Raw genomic sequence first — 17089 nt, 5'->3', positions numbered from 1 at the left:
CTAGTCTCCAGTCTTCTGGCACTATTCCTGTAGACAATGACGACAAAGATCAAAGCCAAAGGCTCTGCAATCTCCTCCTTAGCTTCCCAGAGAATCCTAGGATAAATCCCATCCGGCCCAGGGGACTTATCTATTTTCACATCTTCCAGAATTGCTAACACCTCCTCCTTATGAACTTCAATCCCGTCTAGTCTAATAGACTGTATCTCAGTATTCTCCTCGACAACATTGTCTTTGTCTTTTGTCTTTTTCCTTTGTTAAAAGTTGAGTAATTTTGTTCACTGTTACAGTTAGATAAAAAAATGTTACTTGTTGATTTTAAAGTGAGTGTGTCAGGATTTATTTTATTTTGCCACTGGAAGTTGCTGAAAGGCAGGTTACACCACTTTTCATATTCCTTTTACAGATTATAGGGCAAGCTGCTCCGCTTTGGTTATTTCGGTTTTAGTTGGGGGGGGGGGGGAAGCAATCTCCGCTTTATAACAATCGTGAAGAAAACACAGAGCTGATCCCATTACCATCTGAATCGGTCAGAGACTTAGACCCACATCCTTTCACTGAGTGGGGGAAATCACAGACACAGACACAGACACACATCCTATCACCATGTGGGAGAATCCCTCTGTTGATCGCTACCTTGAAGCATTGGAGAGATTAATGCTCTCCAATGTTCCCTTGAATGATGCCATTTTGCAGGAGATGCCAAACATTTGCGGTCCAAAAGTCCTCCAGGGCACAGCAAAACTGATTGTCTCACCAACTAAGAAGGCAGAAGGAAGCTGCAGAAGGAAGCTGCAGCAGCAAGATGGCCCCAGTCATCATGGCTTGACATGCCATCGACATCTAACCGACAACCCATCAAGATAGCATAGACAATGATGTTACCCCAAGATTACAATGTTAAACAAAGCCAAGTGCAGGCTTAGTCATAGTGCTCAACAGCACAGAAAAAGGCCCTGTGGCCCATCAAGTCTGCACCAGTCAAAAACAACAACCTAACTATTCTACCAGGGTCCATCTGCCAAGTCCCATGGTGCGAGAGAATTAGTGAACCTCAGCAGCACTGAGGCAATAGAATCATAAAGATTGTTCAACTCCTCTGCTGGACAGATCCAAGGCTCATTTCCATGTGGCGATACTACAGACACCAACTTTCTTCACAACACAATAAAACACAAGAGGAGATGTTATGATACGGTCAAATAGATAGGTTTTAAGGAACGCCTGAAAGGAGGAGACAGGACTGTAAAGGGGTTTCAAGACGGAATTCCAATGTTTGGAGTTTGACAGCTAAAGGAATTGGCTGTGAAGAATGTGGGGCAAGAAGCCAGAACTGAAAGAGTACAATCATCTCAGAGAGTTACCGAGCTAGAGGAGATTTCAGAGATGAAGAGGGGTGAGGCCACAACTACATGGATGAGAATGTTTAAATCAAGGAATTGTCAGAATCTACAGCTAATGAGGTTAACAAGTACAGGGGTGACAAAATGAACAGTGTGAGTTAAGAGACAGACAACAGAGTTTCACAGAGTTGAGGTTTATGGAATGTGGAAGATGCGAGCCTCCATGAGCCAAGGTTATCCTCTAATACCTCACCCAGGTTATTTGTCTACATACATGAGACTACTGACTGAGTGCCACAGGTTATTCAGCTGTGAAGGTGGGAACAGGGCAACTCTTATCTTCACCGACCGTGCAAACCAAATATTCAGTGCTTCACCAGCACTTAAATCTATGCATTCCTGTCAAAAACCTTCATTGCTCCTATTGTGAAAGAACTGACTCAGACTGTGGTGGTATCTTCACAGATGCCCAGTTATTTCATCCAAGTGGCTATTCTTCATCTGTGACAAGTGGCTCTTCCACCAGATGATTTCACAATCTGTTGAGGGCCTATAACAGCTTATGAAAGCTATTTAAAACTTTGAAACATCAAGGAAGAGGCTTGCAGTCACTTTAGGATAGTGTTCAAGCACAGGTGCCCTGGTTGATTTCACTTGCCATTTCTTAGCCATATGCCAGTGGGTTCTATCAAAGCACCACTGCTGCCACCCTGACCAAACCCTACTCGATCAGGACATTTAACTTAGTACAGTTCCATAAGAGTGACATCAACTTCACTGGGAAAGCTACCTTGCTGTGCTTTAAAAAGGGTGTCAGGTTGGGCACGGAGCAAGATTAGCACACTCACCTGCGCTAATACTGTAATGAAGTTTCTGTTTAAGTGAACAGCTTCGTACAGTGCCAGCAGGATAGCTTCATTGGTCCTAGATTAGAAGAAACACACAAATCAGCAGTTAGTCAAAGACTATTCAAGAGTAACTACTTGGATTTACATAGAATATTTGTTGTGGTAAAACATGTCAAGGGTGGGAGGGAGAGAAATGGGGAGAGAGATAAAAGAGAGAGAGAGAGAGGTTGAGGGAGGGAATTCGAGTTTAGGGCCCAGGCAGCTGAAGACATGGCTCCAAATAGTGGTGCAATGAAAATTGAGAGATTCACAAGAATCCAGAATTGAAGGGGTTTTCAAGGGTTTGGAAGAACTGTAGAAAATCAGAAAAAATGTGGGGCTATTCCTCACCTTTCCCCAAACCCAGCTTAAATAATACTCTATTTTGTAATTCCTTTACAGTTTTCAATCCAAACGTACTTTGGCTTCTCGATGTTAAATTTCATTTTTGATTCCTCTGCTCAAATAGTTCTAGCTTCAAATCTCTCTTTTAGAACATCCTATTTTTCCCATAGAACATAGCGTCAATTCAACATGACACTCCCAGTCAACAAACAAATCAGCCAATCATCTAAGGCATGGGATCCTACTGTACCTTAAAATGGCAGCCACATTTGTTAACGTGAAAAAGTTAATTACTTCCAGTCATTTGAGACCAGGCAAAGTATTCCACTAATGCAATGGTTTTTCTATTTTTAATGTGCAAGTTTAAGATATTTTATTTGCAATAACTTTAAGATCATCACTTATTAATATAGTGAAAAGGACAAAGCCCCAGAGGGAGACTCGGCTTGTGACACTACTCTCCAATGCAATAAGCATCAATCACAACTTAGTTATCTTATTACTTTGAAGATTTATTAACTAATTTACCATGTCTATTTTTTCTCCTTCCAAAAGATTCTTAGCCTCAAGTCTCTTGTGAATGACCTCAGTAATTCCAATAATTCTTTAGAAATACTGTACAGCTGCTTTACAGAGAAATTACAAAAGTGCCTGAGGTCCCTGTGAACACAAATTCCAAAAGCACCATTCAGCCTATTCTGTCCTTCATCTGTGTGCAATCACATTAATTGTGGTTCACTCCCAAGTCAAGACCTCAACTTTCTGACTGTTACAGGACCCAAATTACCTTAATTCCACAGTGGGTAACTAGGTATCCAAGTGCCCAGAAGTTAATCAACAAAATTTTGTCCTGAAATCCCCATGCCTCTCGTCCCTGTTTTAAGATGACCCTTAAAACTTACCTTTTGAATGAGCTTTCAAACATCTGTTCTAAAATCTGTGTTTCTGTGGTAAATTTTGCTTTATAATGTTTGTGAAACACATGAAATTCCTCATTGCTTGGCACCCGTAAGATACAAATGCAAAACTGATGTGCGAATCAAACAGAACTAGAATCATAGAATCTCTACAGTGTGGAAGTAGGCCATTTGGCCCATCGAGTCCACATCGACTCTTCAAAAGAGCATCCCACCCAGATCCACCCCACTTACCCTATAACCCTACATTTATCAAGGCTAATCCACCTAACCTGAACATGGTCGTAGAGTTATACAGCACAAAAACAGACCCTTCGGTCCAACTCATCTACGGTGATCAGACATCCCAATCTGATCCAGCCTGTTTGCGAGCATTTAGCCCATATCCCTCTAAACCCTTCTTATTCATATACCCATCCAGATGCCTTTTAAATGTTGTAATTGTACCAACCTCCACTTCCTCTGGCAGTTCATTCCATACGTGCACCACCTTCTGTGTGAAAAAGTTACCCTGCAGGTCCTTTTAAAAATCTTTTCCATCTCACATTAAACCTATTCCCTCTAATTTTGGGCTCCTCCACCCTAAGGAAAAGACCGTGGCTATTTACCCTTTCCATGTCCCTTATGATTTATAAACCGCTATAAAAGGTCAGCCCTTAGCCTATGATGGTCCAGGTAAAAAAAGCTCTAGACTATTCGCCCTCACCATCTAATTCAAACCAGCCTGTCCAAGCAACATCCTGGTAAATCTTTACTACACCCGCTCAAGTTTAACAACTCCCTTCCTATAGAAGGGTGACCAGAACTGTACACACTATTCTAAAAGTGGCTTAACCAATGTCCTGTACAACCACATCATAACGTCCTAACTCAGCGTTCTGACCAATGAGGGCAAGCACGTCAAACACCTTCTTCAGCACCCAGTCTACCCGGGACTCCACAATCAAGAAACTATGCACCTGCATCTGTGGTCTCTTTGTTCGGCAACACTCCCCAGGGCCTACCATTAATTTTGTAATTTTACCGAAATTAAACTCCATCTGCCATTCCTCAGCCCATTGGCCCATTTGATCAATGTTTCATTGTACTCTTAGATAATCTTCTTCGCTGTCCACTACGCCACCTATTTTGATTTCATCTGCAAACTTACTAACGATTCCTACCACATTCACATCCAAATCACTTAGATAAATGACAAAAAGCAGCAGACCCAGCACCTATCCTTGTGGCACACCACTGCTCGCAGGCCTCCAGTCCAAAAGGCAACCCTCTACTACCACTCTCTGTCTCCTACCTTCAATTGGTCAGCTCCCCCGAATCCCATGTGATCTAACCTTACTAACCAGTCTACAATACCAAATCTTGTTGAACGCTTTGCTGACGCAATTTAGGTTTTCCATATACCCTAAAAGAACGGATTGTGGGAGTGGAAAGGCCCTGGTAAAGTAATTGGTCTTGATGGTAAAAGATTTTCTATCAGTCTTTTTCTCCAAATTAAAATTGCCTCTGTTCACACTGTTGCCTACATGGGGCACTAAATCTTAATCCATTTCTATAGTGTCCCTACTTGAAGAGATGCAAGTGTTTTCCCCGTGTCTTGGCCAATACTCTTTCTGCAATGTGACTAAAAAAAAAAAATGCACTGGCTAATCTCATTACTGTTTGTGGAATCTTGTTGTGTCAAAGTTGTCCACAATTCATTGGTCAAACTCCAGAAATTCCCTGCCTGGCATTACCCTATCTCAGAGAGTGAAGATCACAGGTTCAAATTCTAATCTGGAGATTTCAGCACACAGCCTAGGCCAATATTCCCAATGCAGTGAAGAGGGACAGTGCAGCACAGCAGCATTATCAAAGTTTGACAGAGCTGCTTTGTGAGATAATATAGCAGGTGACAATAATGCTCATTGAGCAGCTTTAACTGAACATTCCAAATCTGTGACCTCTACCACCTGGCAGCAGATGCATGGAAAAACTCCACCTGCAATTTTTCCTCTAAGTCTCACACCATACTGACTTGGAAATAAATAACTGTCCTTTCACTGCCATTGGGTCAAAATCCTGGAGCTCCCTACCTGACAGCACTGTGGTGTCCTTATACCATACAGATTTCAGAGGTTCAAGAAGACAACTCACCACCACCACTTCATCAAGAGCAATTAAAAGCTAGGTAATAAAACCTACATGAACATTTTTTTTTGAAAAAACAAAGTTGATCAGAGCAGCAGTTTTTAAAGAACTGACTTTAAAAAGGAAACAGAGGTAAAGGCTCAGATCTCATTTCATTTTCTGAAGCTCATATTAAACATACAACTCCAGCTTTGACACAGAAGCAATAGCCTGGCTGAACTTTGTAAAGTACCTCTACATTCACTTTGATTTGCTGTCACTCAAGTTGAGTCCTGTGCAACAAGGTAACTGGGGCATAAAAATTGATGTGGATGAGCTTCTATTTATAAACCCATTTTAGTTTGTAATTATTGCTTGTGCTCTCATCAAATGCTGTGGAATTGAATCCGCTGGATAGACTTCCATTGGTGCTCAGTTTTGCTGGGACGCCAGTGCTGTTGGATTCACAGGCCTGTAATTCAGAGGAATGCTTTCCATTATCCTGAAAAATGAGAATGTTAACCATTCTGCTGGCTCCTGGTTGCTAATCTGGTCTGTAACTAGCTGTGGCAGAATCAAATCACAGGTCCTCACAGCTACCTTCAGGCTCTTAGTATTGAGTAATTCAGGCATACCATTGTGCCGCACTATTTATGTCGTTGTCACAAACTTTAAAGATTTTTCAAAATACACAGAACTCTCAATTGCATTTCACTTTCAGGCTAAGGTTGATAGAAAGCATGGACCAGATTTTTGTACTTACCAAGAATTACTATTTATTACGAATAAATGGACTGTAGCTACAGGTAAGTAATTATGAACCATCAGCATTTAACTCTACAAATTAAAACTCCATCCCCCTTATTAAACTCCCCTGCCATATACATAGATTGGAAAATAAACAGGAGTGTTACGGGCAGAAGTAAAGACTGGGAAAGTAGTTCCATGGTATCAATTCACAGAATTTACTGAAGTAATTTGTGTGCTGATCAGAAGTTCCTCATTCTTCCTTCGCTGGATATTTTAACTTGTTTGTGGAGGACACATGATGACTGATTCACACTTAAAGAAGTCCTCTTAAAAGTCACAGCTTAGAGCAATTGCTGAAGAATACAGCAATTTCCTCCAGGCTCTTGGCCCAGCGTGGCTGTCTCCCGATTCAGCATGGACGTCCAGCCTCAAGCTGATTCCGGAACAGTGCACTAGCCTCAAGGGGAAGCCTGGCACAGTCTGCAGTCAAGGTGCCAGCATGCATTGGGTTGGAATGACTGTTATTCTGAACTTTTCGTTCTCTAATTTATTCCTATGATCTGTAAAGCTGGACTTTTTATTTCCATGATTTTTTTTCCTAAGAATCTGTACCTAAGAATTTGTACCTAGGATGGCGCCATGAGTGGCGACTTGAAAACTTTTCATTGGATTCATTTGAGCAAATGTGGGACTAAAGCTAATTCTAATTCTAAACTGTTTTTTACTGCAGAGAACGGAGCCAGCTCCTGAACTTCTGGAGACCGGATGGCTTCATCCTATCTTGTTCATTGCCTCAAGCTGTTCAGCTATTTGGGAACCAATTACATAGTTGTTGGCAGACAGAAGGCCTGTGGCTCTGATTACTAGTCACTAGTCCACAGACTAATTGGTTATTTGTTGCCAGTTAAGTCTCCATTTTTACACAAATCTTGGCCCTAGTTTATCTGGAAACCATCTACTACTGCTTGAACCAGCAACTGTGGCAAACAGCACCTTCAATGGTTGTCAAGTTACTTACTTTAAAAAGAAAGTGTAGCAATCCCTCAACAATCCTGGTTTCTCAAAATAGTCTTTTTTTCCCATTTCAGTTCACAGTCAAAAATACAGTAAAATAAAAAGAGTTGGTCTTTGTAATGTCAGGAGAAAGTGAAGGGAACAGAAACTGTTGTCAGCTAAACCATCAGGCTGACCGCACAGAAGGGGCCATTTAGCACAACCAATCCAGTGCCAGCATTTATGCTGCATACGAGTCTCCTCCAACATGGCTTCATCTCACTGAAATATCATAAAGTCATACACAGGTTTTACAGCATAACATTAGGCCCTTCAGCCCACTGTGTTCATGTCAGACATCTAATATCCATTTATTCTAATTCCAATTTCCAGCACTTGGCCTAGAGCCTTATATGCTATGGCATTTCAAGAATTCATCTAAATATTTCTCAAATGTCTGTAGGTCTCCAGCATCTACCACCCTGTCGAGCAGTGAATTCCAGCTACCCACAACACTCCGGGTCAGAAAGGTTTTCCTCAAATTCCCTCTAAACCCCTGCTCGTTACTTTAAAACTGTATCTGGTGGTTATTGGCCCCTCTGCAAAGGAGAAAGGTTTTGCCTTAGCTACCTTGTCTCTGTCCCCCCAAACACTGTGCACCTCAATGAGACTCCCACCCTCTCAGTCATCCATGTTCAAATAAAAACTACCCCAGCCTTTCTAGTCTCTCTTCACAGCTGAATCATTCCAGTCCAGGCAACATCCTGGTGAATCTCTTCTGCACCCTCTCTCATGCAATCACGTCCTTCCAATAATGTGGTGACCAAAACTGCACGTAGTACTTTTGCTGTGGCCTAACTAGTGTTAAATACAACTCCATTATAATCCCAGATAACAAGGTGTAGAGCTGGATGAACACAGCAGGCCAAGCAGCATCAGAGGAGCAGGAAAGCTGACATTAATTTCTGAAGAAGGGTCTCGACCCGAAACGTCAGCTTTCCTGCTCCTCTAATGCTGCTTGGCCTGCTGGGTTTATTCAGCTCTACACCTTGTTATCTCAGATTCTCCAGCATCGGCAGTTCCTACTATCTCCATTATAATTCCCTTGCTTTTGTATTCAATGCTTTATCCATCCGTCGTGCTGCCTTCGAGGATTTATGGTTGTGCGCACCAAGGTTCCTCTGGTCCTCTATACTTCCTAGGGTCCTACCCTTCAATGTGTACTCCTTTACTTTGTTAGTTATCCTAAAATGCATCATCATGCACTTTTCAGGACAAAATTCCATTTGTCACTGTTCAGTCTATCTATATCATCCTATCGTCTAACATTTTCCTCTTGGCGGTTTATCACACCACTAATTTTTGTACCATCTGCAAACCTAGTGGTCATATCTCCTACATTCATATCTTGATCATTAATGTACACAACAAACAACCTTCCTTTCTAATAATAGAATCAAACAAAGAATCACTGGATTGTTCAGAGCATCTCCCTCCCCCATTTTACCAACTCTTTTCTTCCTCACGCATACCTATTTGTCCACAACTTCCTGACACACTCAGTGAAACAAATTCCCTCGGTGTAGCCTTCTAAAGTGCAGCAGTTAAGTCAGAGAAGATGCTGCAATCCACAGACTCAAAGGCGAGTGCTGCCACTAGGCCTCAGCTGCTAACGGTGTAAAAGAGGAACAGAGACCGTGGGAAAGTGACAGCAAAAGAGAAACAGATGGAAACAAGAGCCAGATTCCTGACCACACCAAGGACATTTGTCCGTGAAAGAAGGAAGAAACAGCCAACACCAGAGACAGTTAAAATATAGAAATATGTAGAAACAACTTAAGAAATGCATTATGAAAACTAGGATGGGGTTCAGAAATTTTCACTATCAAGACACTGTGAATAAGGAAGCTCTCCTATTGGGAGCCTTATTTAAAAAAAAAAGAGACTCACCATCAGGACCCAAAACTCAATCTTAAAAGTCAATCTCGTCATTAAGACTTCATTTAACGGCCAATTTTAAAGGATTATGATCCAGTACTAGTCTCCTGTAATGCCTTTTTATTTAGTTTGTAATTCTTGATTATATCATCAGGTCAATGGTTCTGAATGGCTGTTTAGTACACATGCTCCATTCTGATCCACCCACGGCTTAATTGCTGTGCCACAGCTAACATTAATTGCACTCCCCACACTGCCAATCTCACGCCTCTGAGGCACTGACTCCCACACCAATCATCATACTCCCATTCTTTTTACTGTCCCTAATCCCCTGAATTGAGGTGAATCTCTAAAGGGGCACGTAGCTCTTGAACACTTTGCCACTTTAATTTTTGAGACAAGATTGTGAAGTAACTGAGCCAAGGCTGTTTCTCTATAGAGGAGTTCACTCAGATAACCCAGATCCTAACCTCAAACTAATGCCCACTGTACAGGGCTTAGTAACAGGGAGTGAGCTCCTTATTCTCCTGGCAAACCAGAGGAGCATTTTATACACCACCATTAGTATGATAAATCATCCTCAAGATTTTTCACACTCCCTTGGAAATGTTATCCAACAAAAGTAGAGAGTTACATGAGGGGATACTAAAAACGGTTTGGTCAAAAAGGAAGGTTTAAACAAGTGGAAAGACAGGCAGGGAAATTGAAAGCAAAATCCAGTGCAGTAATAAAAGAAATTTCTGCTTTTACTGCTAGCCTGGTTGTTATTAATTATGGCAATATGAATTATGAACTCCACTAGTCATTTTTTTGCTATGCTGGTTCACGTACCACACAGGGATGTTCATTAGCCAAATGGAACACTAGGATGCTTGGAGGATTTCTTAGCTTTTCGTTAAGATATTTCAAAAGTTATTTTTGCAAGCAATTTCTGGGAAGCACTTTGAACTGTACAGCCAGAACAGGGCTACCCTATGACGCAAGTTCAGTGATCCTGCACTCTCAGAGTAGTGATTGGAATGGGATCAGCCAGGTGGACCTCATGGAATGAGTTCCCCGATTGGACCAGGTTAACAGCCCTAATCAGGAAGACCTGGCTGACAGATATAAACAGGAATGCCAGGAATTCTGAACAGTCCAGGAGCCAGCTGGGTCAGTGTTATGCATTATGCACACGTAAATAAAGGGGGACTTGGTGACAGGATACTGGCCTCTGTGGAGTTATTTCACTCAGCATGGAGTCCAATTATTCAAGGAGACTACCATCACAAACCTGGTGCTACAGTGTTACTAAAACCCTCCTCCATCTACTCCCTGGGTGCATGTGCTTTTTCTAAATTCATTCTTAGAGTGTAGTCACCACTACAAAGACTAGCAATTATTTTCCTGAGAACAAAGCGAGCCTACTTTGTTAACGGCTAAGACCATTTGTTTTCTGACCCAATTGTGTATCTTGCTGGATCACTGCAGACAATAATTAAGAGTTAACCACATTTATGTCAGATCAAGAAAGGAGAGAAGACTTCGTCCTTTAAAGGATGTTTGGCTTAATTCTTTCATAGCACCTGAGCCTCATTGGCAAGATTTGAATTAAATGCTCATCTCTAATTGCTGTTAAGACGTTGACCAAGAGGTGGCAAATCCCAGCTTGAAAATGTATCGTCCATCTACAATCCCATTCTCTCCATTCCCAACCAGACTATTATCCAATACCAAGAGTTAGTCATCTCGGTCTCAACTGTTGTTACTGAAGGTCTATTCAACACTCTGAAGGAATGAGAGCTGTGTTTAATCTTCAACTTCAATTCAGGAACCTCTAGTCCTTGCCTGGAGCCCAATTATAACATACGACTGTTTCTGAAGACATTACTTTCGCTGTCTTGGGGCTCTGTCACAGAGTTTGATGAGCTCTGCACTTTCCTCTCAATTAGTGTACCATCTCCAGGTTGTTCAAAGTGTGATTAACACAATAAACCAGGGTTTTGATTTTATTTCTGGTTAGGCTGTTAGAAAAAAACAGAAGAAAAGAATCGACAGTTCCAAGCTTTAATTAAATATCCATCTGTGTTACTGACGGTGGAGACGGAACACAGTGAGGTGATTTATTATATGTCAGAGTCAGAGCTATTAAGTTCAGAACAGTCAATAATGCTGCAAATATTCTGTCTGCCTCCATTTTACACTACTTCACTAATTTCTCTGATGTTATTCAATTCTCAGTCAGCCATGGGCTCTATGAATAGCACACTCATCTCTGGAGTCAGGACTGGTTTCAGAGCACTAACCTCAGGCCTGCATTCCCAGTGGACTGCAGTATCTAACTAAATAGACTGCATATTTAGATGACGTAAGTCATCAAATGGCCAACACTTCAAAGATGTCTTCCAAGTGTCCTGCCAATGCTTAGCCATCAATCAATATAATTTAAACAAAATTTCTGGTCATCAATACTGCTAATTTTGGGATCTTGTTGTCTGTAAATTGTCATTGTCAACACTGTCACAGCTTTATCCCACTGGTGCTAATCATCAAGTTGGAGCAAAGTTAGAAAATATGATGGTGCTAAGAAAGGAGACCATGAGAACAGGTGGCTATAAACCAAAGCTTTGAAATTTTGGAAGTAAGACTTCTGCCTACAGCCTCAGCCAGGTATAGAATGAAAAATGGGGCAGGGGAAGACACGAAGACATGGAAGAATGTGAAAGTACGTGGGCTGAATAGAATAGAATCCACTAGAAATAGCCACCCCACTGACACCGCACCTGCTATTTGGAAAGAGGCAAATTTTCCCTCATTCTTCTCCACAACGGTAAAGTGAATTTTTAAAAAAAAAAAAAAAAAAAAAAATCAATCCAACAATGTCTTTTACAACCTTAGAATATCCCAAAGAGCTATATTGCTGTTAATGCTTCTAAAGCAGTGCTAAGAAGCCAATTTGAGTATAGCAAGCTCCTACAAACAGCAATGAGTTAAACAATCAATTCTTCTGTATTCAGTGTTTGAAATAACTGCACAGAGGCCAGTGTCCTGTCATCAAGTCACCTTGCATTTACTAGTGCACAGTACACTGGCTGTAGCCAGCCAGCTCAGAGTCAGTCCTCAACTGAGGAGATTCTAATCTCCTGGTTATATTGGTCTTCCAGGGTTTTCCTGATTGGCCCAGGTTAACACACCAATCAAGAACCTTGTAGTCAATGAGGTTCACCTGGTCCCAATCACTAGTGTTGTTTGTTGGACAAAGATTCCCTGGCTCTTCTTTAGATAGTGAGTTTGATTTTCACCTGACAGCACAAATGGGTCTTCATTTTAAACGTTGTATCCAAAAGACAACGCTTCCCACATCACAATAATGCACCAGAGAGTGTCAGCCTGAATTTTGAGTTTAATCCTCTGGAATGAGGCTAGAACTCACAACATTTGGACTCAGAAATGAGAGTGCGATCCACAGAGCCATTACTAACAGCTTAAATTGCTGCCAAACCCTTCCGGCAATTGGTGATTTGGCAGAGATGTAGATGCAAGTACAGAACGTTCAAATAAATAAAGTGGAAGGACAGACAGAAGGAAGCAGTGAATATTTTGCAGAATGGTACTTACTGGACTGAAATCTTCTCATCAGCATCTGCTATGAACATGTTGCCCACCTGTATATAGAGAGGGAACAGCTGTTAGTATTTAGCCTGAAGGAACAAGGAGAAGCAGGCTGGAAACACGCATGATGGGAAAAAGGCTTATGAAAAGGAGCTTCAATATGTGAGCAAGGCGATACTGATTTACAGTGCGAACCCAAATACCTAAGGGTGAAAACACTGAAAAAGCAAGGGTGAAGGATAACAGAAGAAAAGCTAATCTGCCGAAACATTGATGACCAGCAAAACCAAAGAAGAAACAAAGTAGGGAAGTAATGCAACGAGAGTGGCAGTGAAAATTTGGGACAATTTGTAGATATAAAGCACTATTGATGTAAAACAGTCTGAAACACTTCACGGGGAGATTATGAATCAAAATTCACAAAGTCAAAGGAGAGGCAACACCAGATCGGTCAAAGATACTAGAATGAGATAAAACAGAGAGGGCGGTAGAAAGTAAAACTGTAGGAGGGAAGGAAAGATAAAGACAAGGCAGAGAGTAAAGAATGTGTGTGGGGCTGATCATACAAAATTATATATAGGGGTAGAAACAGGCGATTTGGCACACCCCCACCCTCCCCCCATCCCCAGCCAGTTCGCAATAAAAGCATTGCTAACATGGTTGCATTTCTTTGCCTAACAAGGATCTATGTATCTCTGCCTTAAAACTATTCAATAGCCTAGTCTCCACCACCTTCTGAGACAGAGTTCCAAGGTCATACAACCTTCGTAAAAAAATTCTCCTCATCACTGTCCTGAAAGGGCCATCCCTATTTTAAAACCGTGCCACCTCTTAGAGAGGCCTCTCTAATTAGTCCCACCCCTGCTCCTCCAAAATAACCTTGCAATTATTCTTTTCAATCACTTCTCCAAGTTCCCCTTGAAACTTCCTACTGAATCTGCTTTTACTGCCCTTTCAGACAGCGTGTTCCAGATCACAACAACTCTCTGGGTCAAAACATTCCCAATTTCCATCTTTTTTTTTTGTCAGTGATTTTAACTGCATCATCTGCTTACAGAGTATATTGTCAGTGGAAACAATTTCCTCTCTGTTTTAATCATTATGAACTGGCTTTAATTTTAGATTTAAACAAAAAGGTTTTGAAGTGTCTTTCTACATGCTCACATCACGCAAGATTGGCTTTCAAACTCATGAGAAAATGTTTCCTGTCGTGCGTACCATGTTGGTTATAGCAGATAAGAATCCTCCCTGGTTTTCCTCCTCTTTGTCTTTGTACTGCCTGCCAGAGTAAAGTAAAAGAAAAGTAACTTTCCCATTGTATGTGTGCAAATTGACAAATGAGTTTTAATTGCAATTATTTCACACAATAACATGACAGTTTTCTTTTACATTAATACATTATGACTGGAAATGATACTACGAATCAAATAAACCGTTTGATTCTGTTCAGGTGGCAAGGTTGCAGACTTGATCCCTTGGCTCAGGGATGTCATAGCTACAAAACTTAGTCCACAGTTAAGCAGCAGCAAATCTGCTCAGGCTCCCAATACCATAAGTCACCCCAATGAGATCTCACTTGATCAAACACATTCGTGGATTGTGGGTTAGAAAATGGCCAAGCTGATCTATGATCCTCTTGCAATCAAATAGACTCAACACGACAATACAGGTGCACGTGCTGGGAATGAAGCCAGGGCCTTTCTTTATTCGTTGTTGGAATATGGGTGTCACTGACCAGCATTTATTGTCCATGCTCCACTGCACTGGAGAAAGGGGTTGATGAGCTGAAGCGGTGGAGGGTGGGGAAGCAAAGGTACAGGAAAAATGGAGTCACAAAATTAATTAGGATATTATCCCTTCTGCATTGTGCAAGGGCAAATTGTCAATATCCTAACTGTCCAAGATGTCAATGTAGGAAAGGTACAGATTACCCTGTGAGGGGAACTTGAGGAAGCAAAGGAGAGAGTCTACATAAGGTGATATCCCCAGTTCCCTTCTGGTTCAGTGCACTAGTCTGCAGTGTTGTTGGCTAATCCAGTATGCACAGTATGCTAGGGCAGTCAACTTCTGAATGACACCACTGTCCAATAGAGCTGATATTGGCATATGGCTTTCAATCTAATAAAAATCACCAAAGGTACCTCACAGAAGCACAATAAACAAAATTTGACATCACGCCATCTATTCAGAGAGACTGGCCAGAAATTCCAATGGCCAGAGAGTTTCTGGAGGATCGTAGACTAGAATTGTGGATCAGGACAGCATAGATATCCTGACGCAGCTGACTCCAAGGTAACTGCCCAGGAAACTGAAAATTCAATGAGCAATTACCCTATGTGTGGATCCCTCCAAGAATGTGCCTCAGTGATATTTCAGAGGGTTTTAACTCAAGTTCAAAATCCTGGAGAAGTTAGAGTATTAAAAACCAATTCTAACTCCTAGATTGCTATTAAACTGAGCACCTCCTGACACTCAACAGTGTTGGACGCCCTTGGCAGCCTATCCCCTCATCCACCTGATGTCCTAAGCCCCTGAGCACGTCACCCACCTGGCACCCTACTATCCCCTCACCCCTCAGGCATCTGCCACCCTATTCCCATACCGACTCTTTCCAGGTAGCTGTTAAACATTTAACCAAAAATTATGGCACTCAATGCTGGGTCAGAGGGGTCATGGCTTTGAAGATGATTTTCTCTGCTGCTTCTGATGTTTCTGGACTGGTCACCCTACTTTTGTAACAAGAGACTCCTGCCTAGGAATTTCCAGAATACAAATCATCCTAATGTAAATATGTAATTTGTAAAAGGTCATTTGTTTTATCCACCAGGGCTTTCCATCCTGATCGTAATTTCCAGACCATTGAATCAGGTGACCAAAAGCTTGATCAAAGAGGTAAGTTTTAAGGAGCATCTTAAAAGAGGCAAGTGAGGTGGTGAGACAAAGAGGTATAAGGAGAGAATTGCAGAGCACAAGGCCAGGAAACCAAAGGCACAGTTAGCAACAGTGGAGTGATTAATAGCAGGGATGCCCAAGAAGCCTGAATCAAGAACAAAGAACAAAGAACAAAGAACAAAGAACAAAGAACAAAGAAAATTACAGCACAGTAACAGGCCCTTCGGCCCTCCAAGCCTGCGCTGATCCAGATCCCCTACCTAAACCTGTTGCCTATTTTCCAAGGATCTGTATCCCTCTGCTCCCTGCCCATGCATGTATCTGTCTAGATACATCTTAAATGACGCTATCGTGCCCGCCTCTGCCAGCAACGCGTTCCAGGCATCCACCACCCTCTGCGTAAAGAACATTCCACGCATATCTCCCTTAAACTTTTCCCCTCTCACCTTGAAATCGTGACCCCTAGTAATTGAGTCCTCCACTCTGGGAAAAAGCTTCTTGCTATCCACCCTGTCTATACCTCTCATGATTTTGTAGACCTCAATCAGGTCCCCCCTCAACCTCCGTCTTTCTAATGTAAATAATCCTAATCTACTCAACCTCTCTTCATAGCTAGCGCCCTCCATACCAGGCAACATCCTGGTGAACCTCCTCTGCACCCTCTCCAAAGCACCCACATCCTTTTGGTAATGTGGTGACCAGAACTGTACGCACTATTCCAAATGTGGTCGAACCAAAGTCCTATACAACTGCAACATCACCTGCCAACTCTTGTACTCAACACCCCGTCTGATGAATGAAAGCATGCCGTATGCCTTCTTGACCACTCTATCGACCTGCGTTGCCCCCTTCAGGGTACAATGGACCTGAACACCCAGATCTCTCTGTGCATCAATTTTCCCCCTGGCTTTTCCATTTACCGTATAGTTCGCTCTTGAATTGGATCTTCCAAAATGCATCACCTCGCATTTGCCTGGATTGAACTCCATCTGCCATTTCTCCGCCTAACTCTCCAATCTATCTATATTCTGCTGCATTCTCCAACAGTCCCCTTCACTATCTTAGTGTCATCTGCAAACTTGCTAATCAGACCATCTATACCTTCCTCCAGATCATTTATATATCACAAACAACTGTAGTCCCAACACGGATCCCTGTGGAACACCACTGGTCACAGTTCTCCATTTTGAGAAACTCCCTTCCACTACAACTCTCTGCCTCCTGTTGCCCAGCCAGTTCTCTATCCATCAGAGGAGCACAGAGATCTCAAAGTTGTGAGGTTGAAGGATATCAAAGAGATAGGGAGGGGAAAGACCATGGAGAC

General features: G+C 42.0%; 1 protein-coding gene across 2 annotated transcripts in view; it reads right to left on the bottom strand.

Moving 5' to 3' along the window:
* Window positions 1-17089, bottom strand: part of armh3 (armadillo like helical domain containing 3) — a 123417-nt gene that overhangs the window by 81147 nt on the left and 25181 nt on the right. For both annotated transcript variants that reach the window (XM_048608770.1, XM_048608771.1), the window contains exons 11-13: window positions 14092-14152; window positions 12880-12926; window positions 2192-2267 (exon numbers count right to left, since the gene is read on the bottom strand). In XM_048608770.1, coding sequence (XP_048464727.1) covers window positions 2192-2267; window positions 12880-12926; window positions 14092-14152 — 184 coding nt within the window. The remainder of the gene's footprint in view (window positions 1-2191; window positions 2268-12879; window positions 12927-14091; window positions 14153-17089) is intronic.

This window comes from Rhincodon typus, chromosome 20 (assembly GCF_021869965.1).
Source record: "Rhincodon typus isolate 14 chromosome 20, sRhiTyp1.1, whole genome shotgun sequence".
Lineage (NCBI taxonomy): Eukaryota > Metazoa > Chordata > Chondrichthyes > Orectolobiformes > Rhincodontidae > Rhincodon > Rhincodon typus.
The sequence above is the reverse complement of the archived record's forward strand: the minus strand, read 5'-3'. Positions and strand labels throughout refer to the sequence as shown.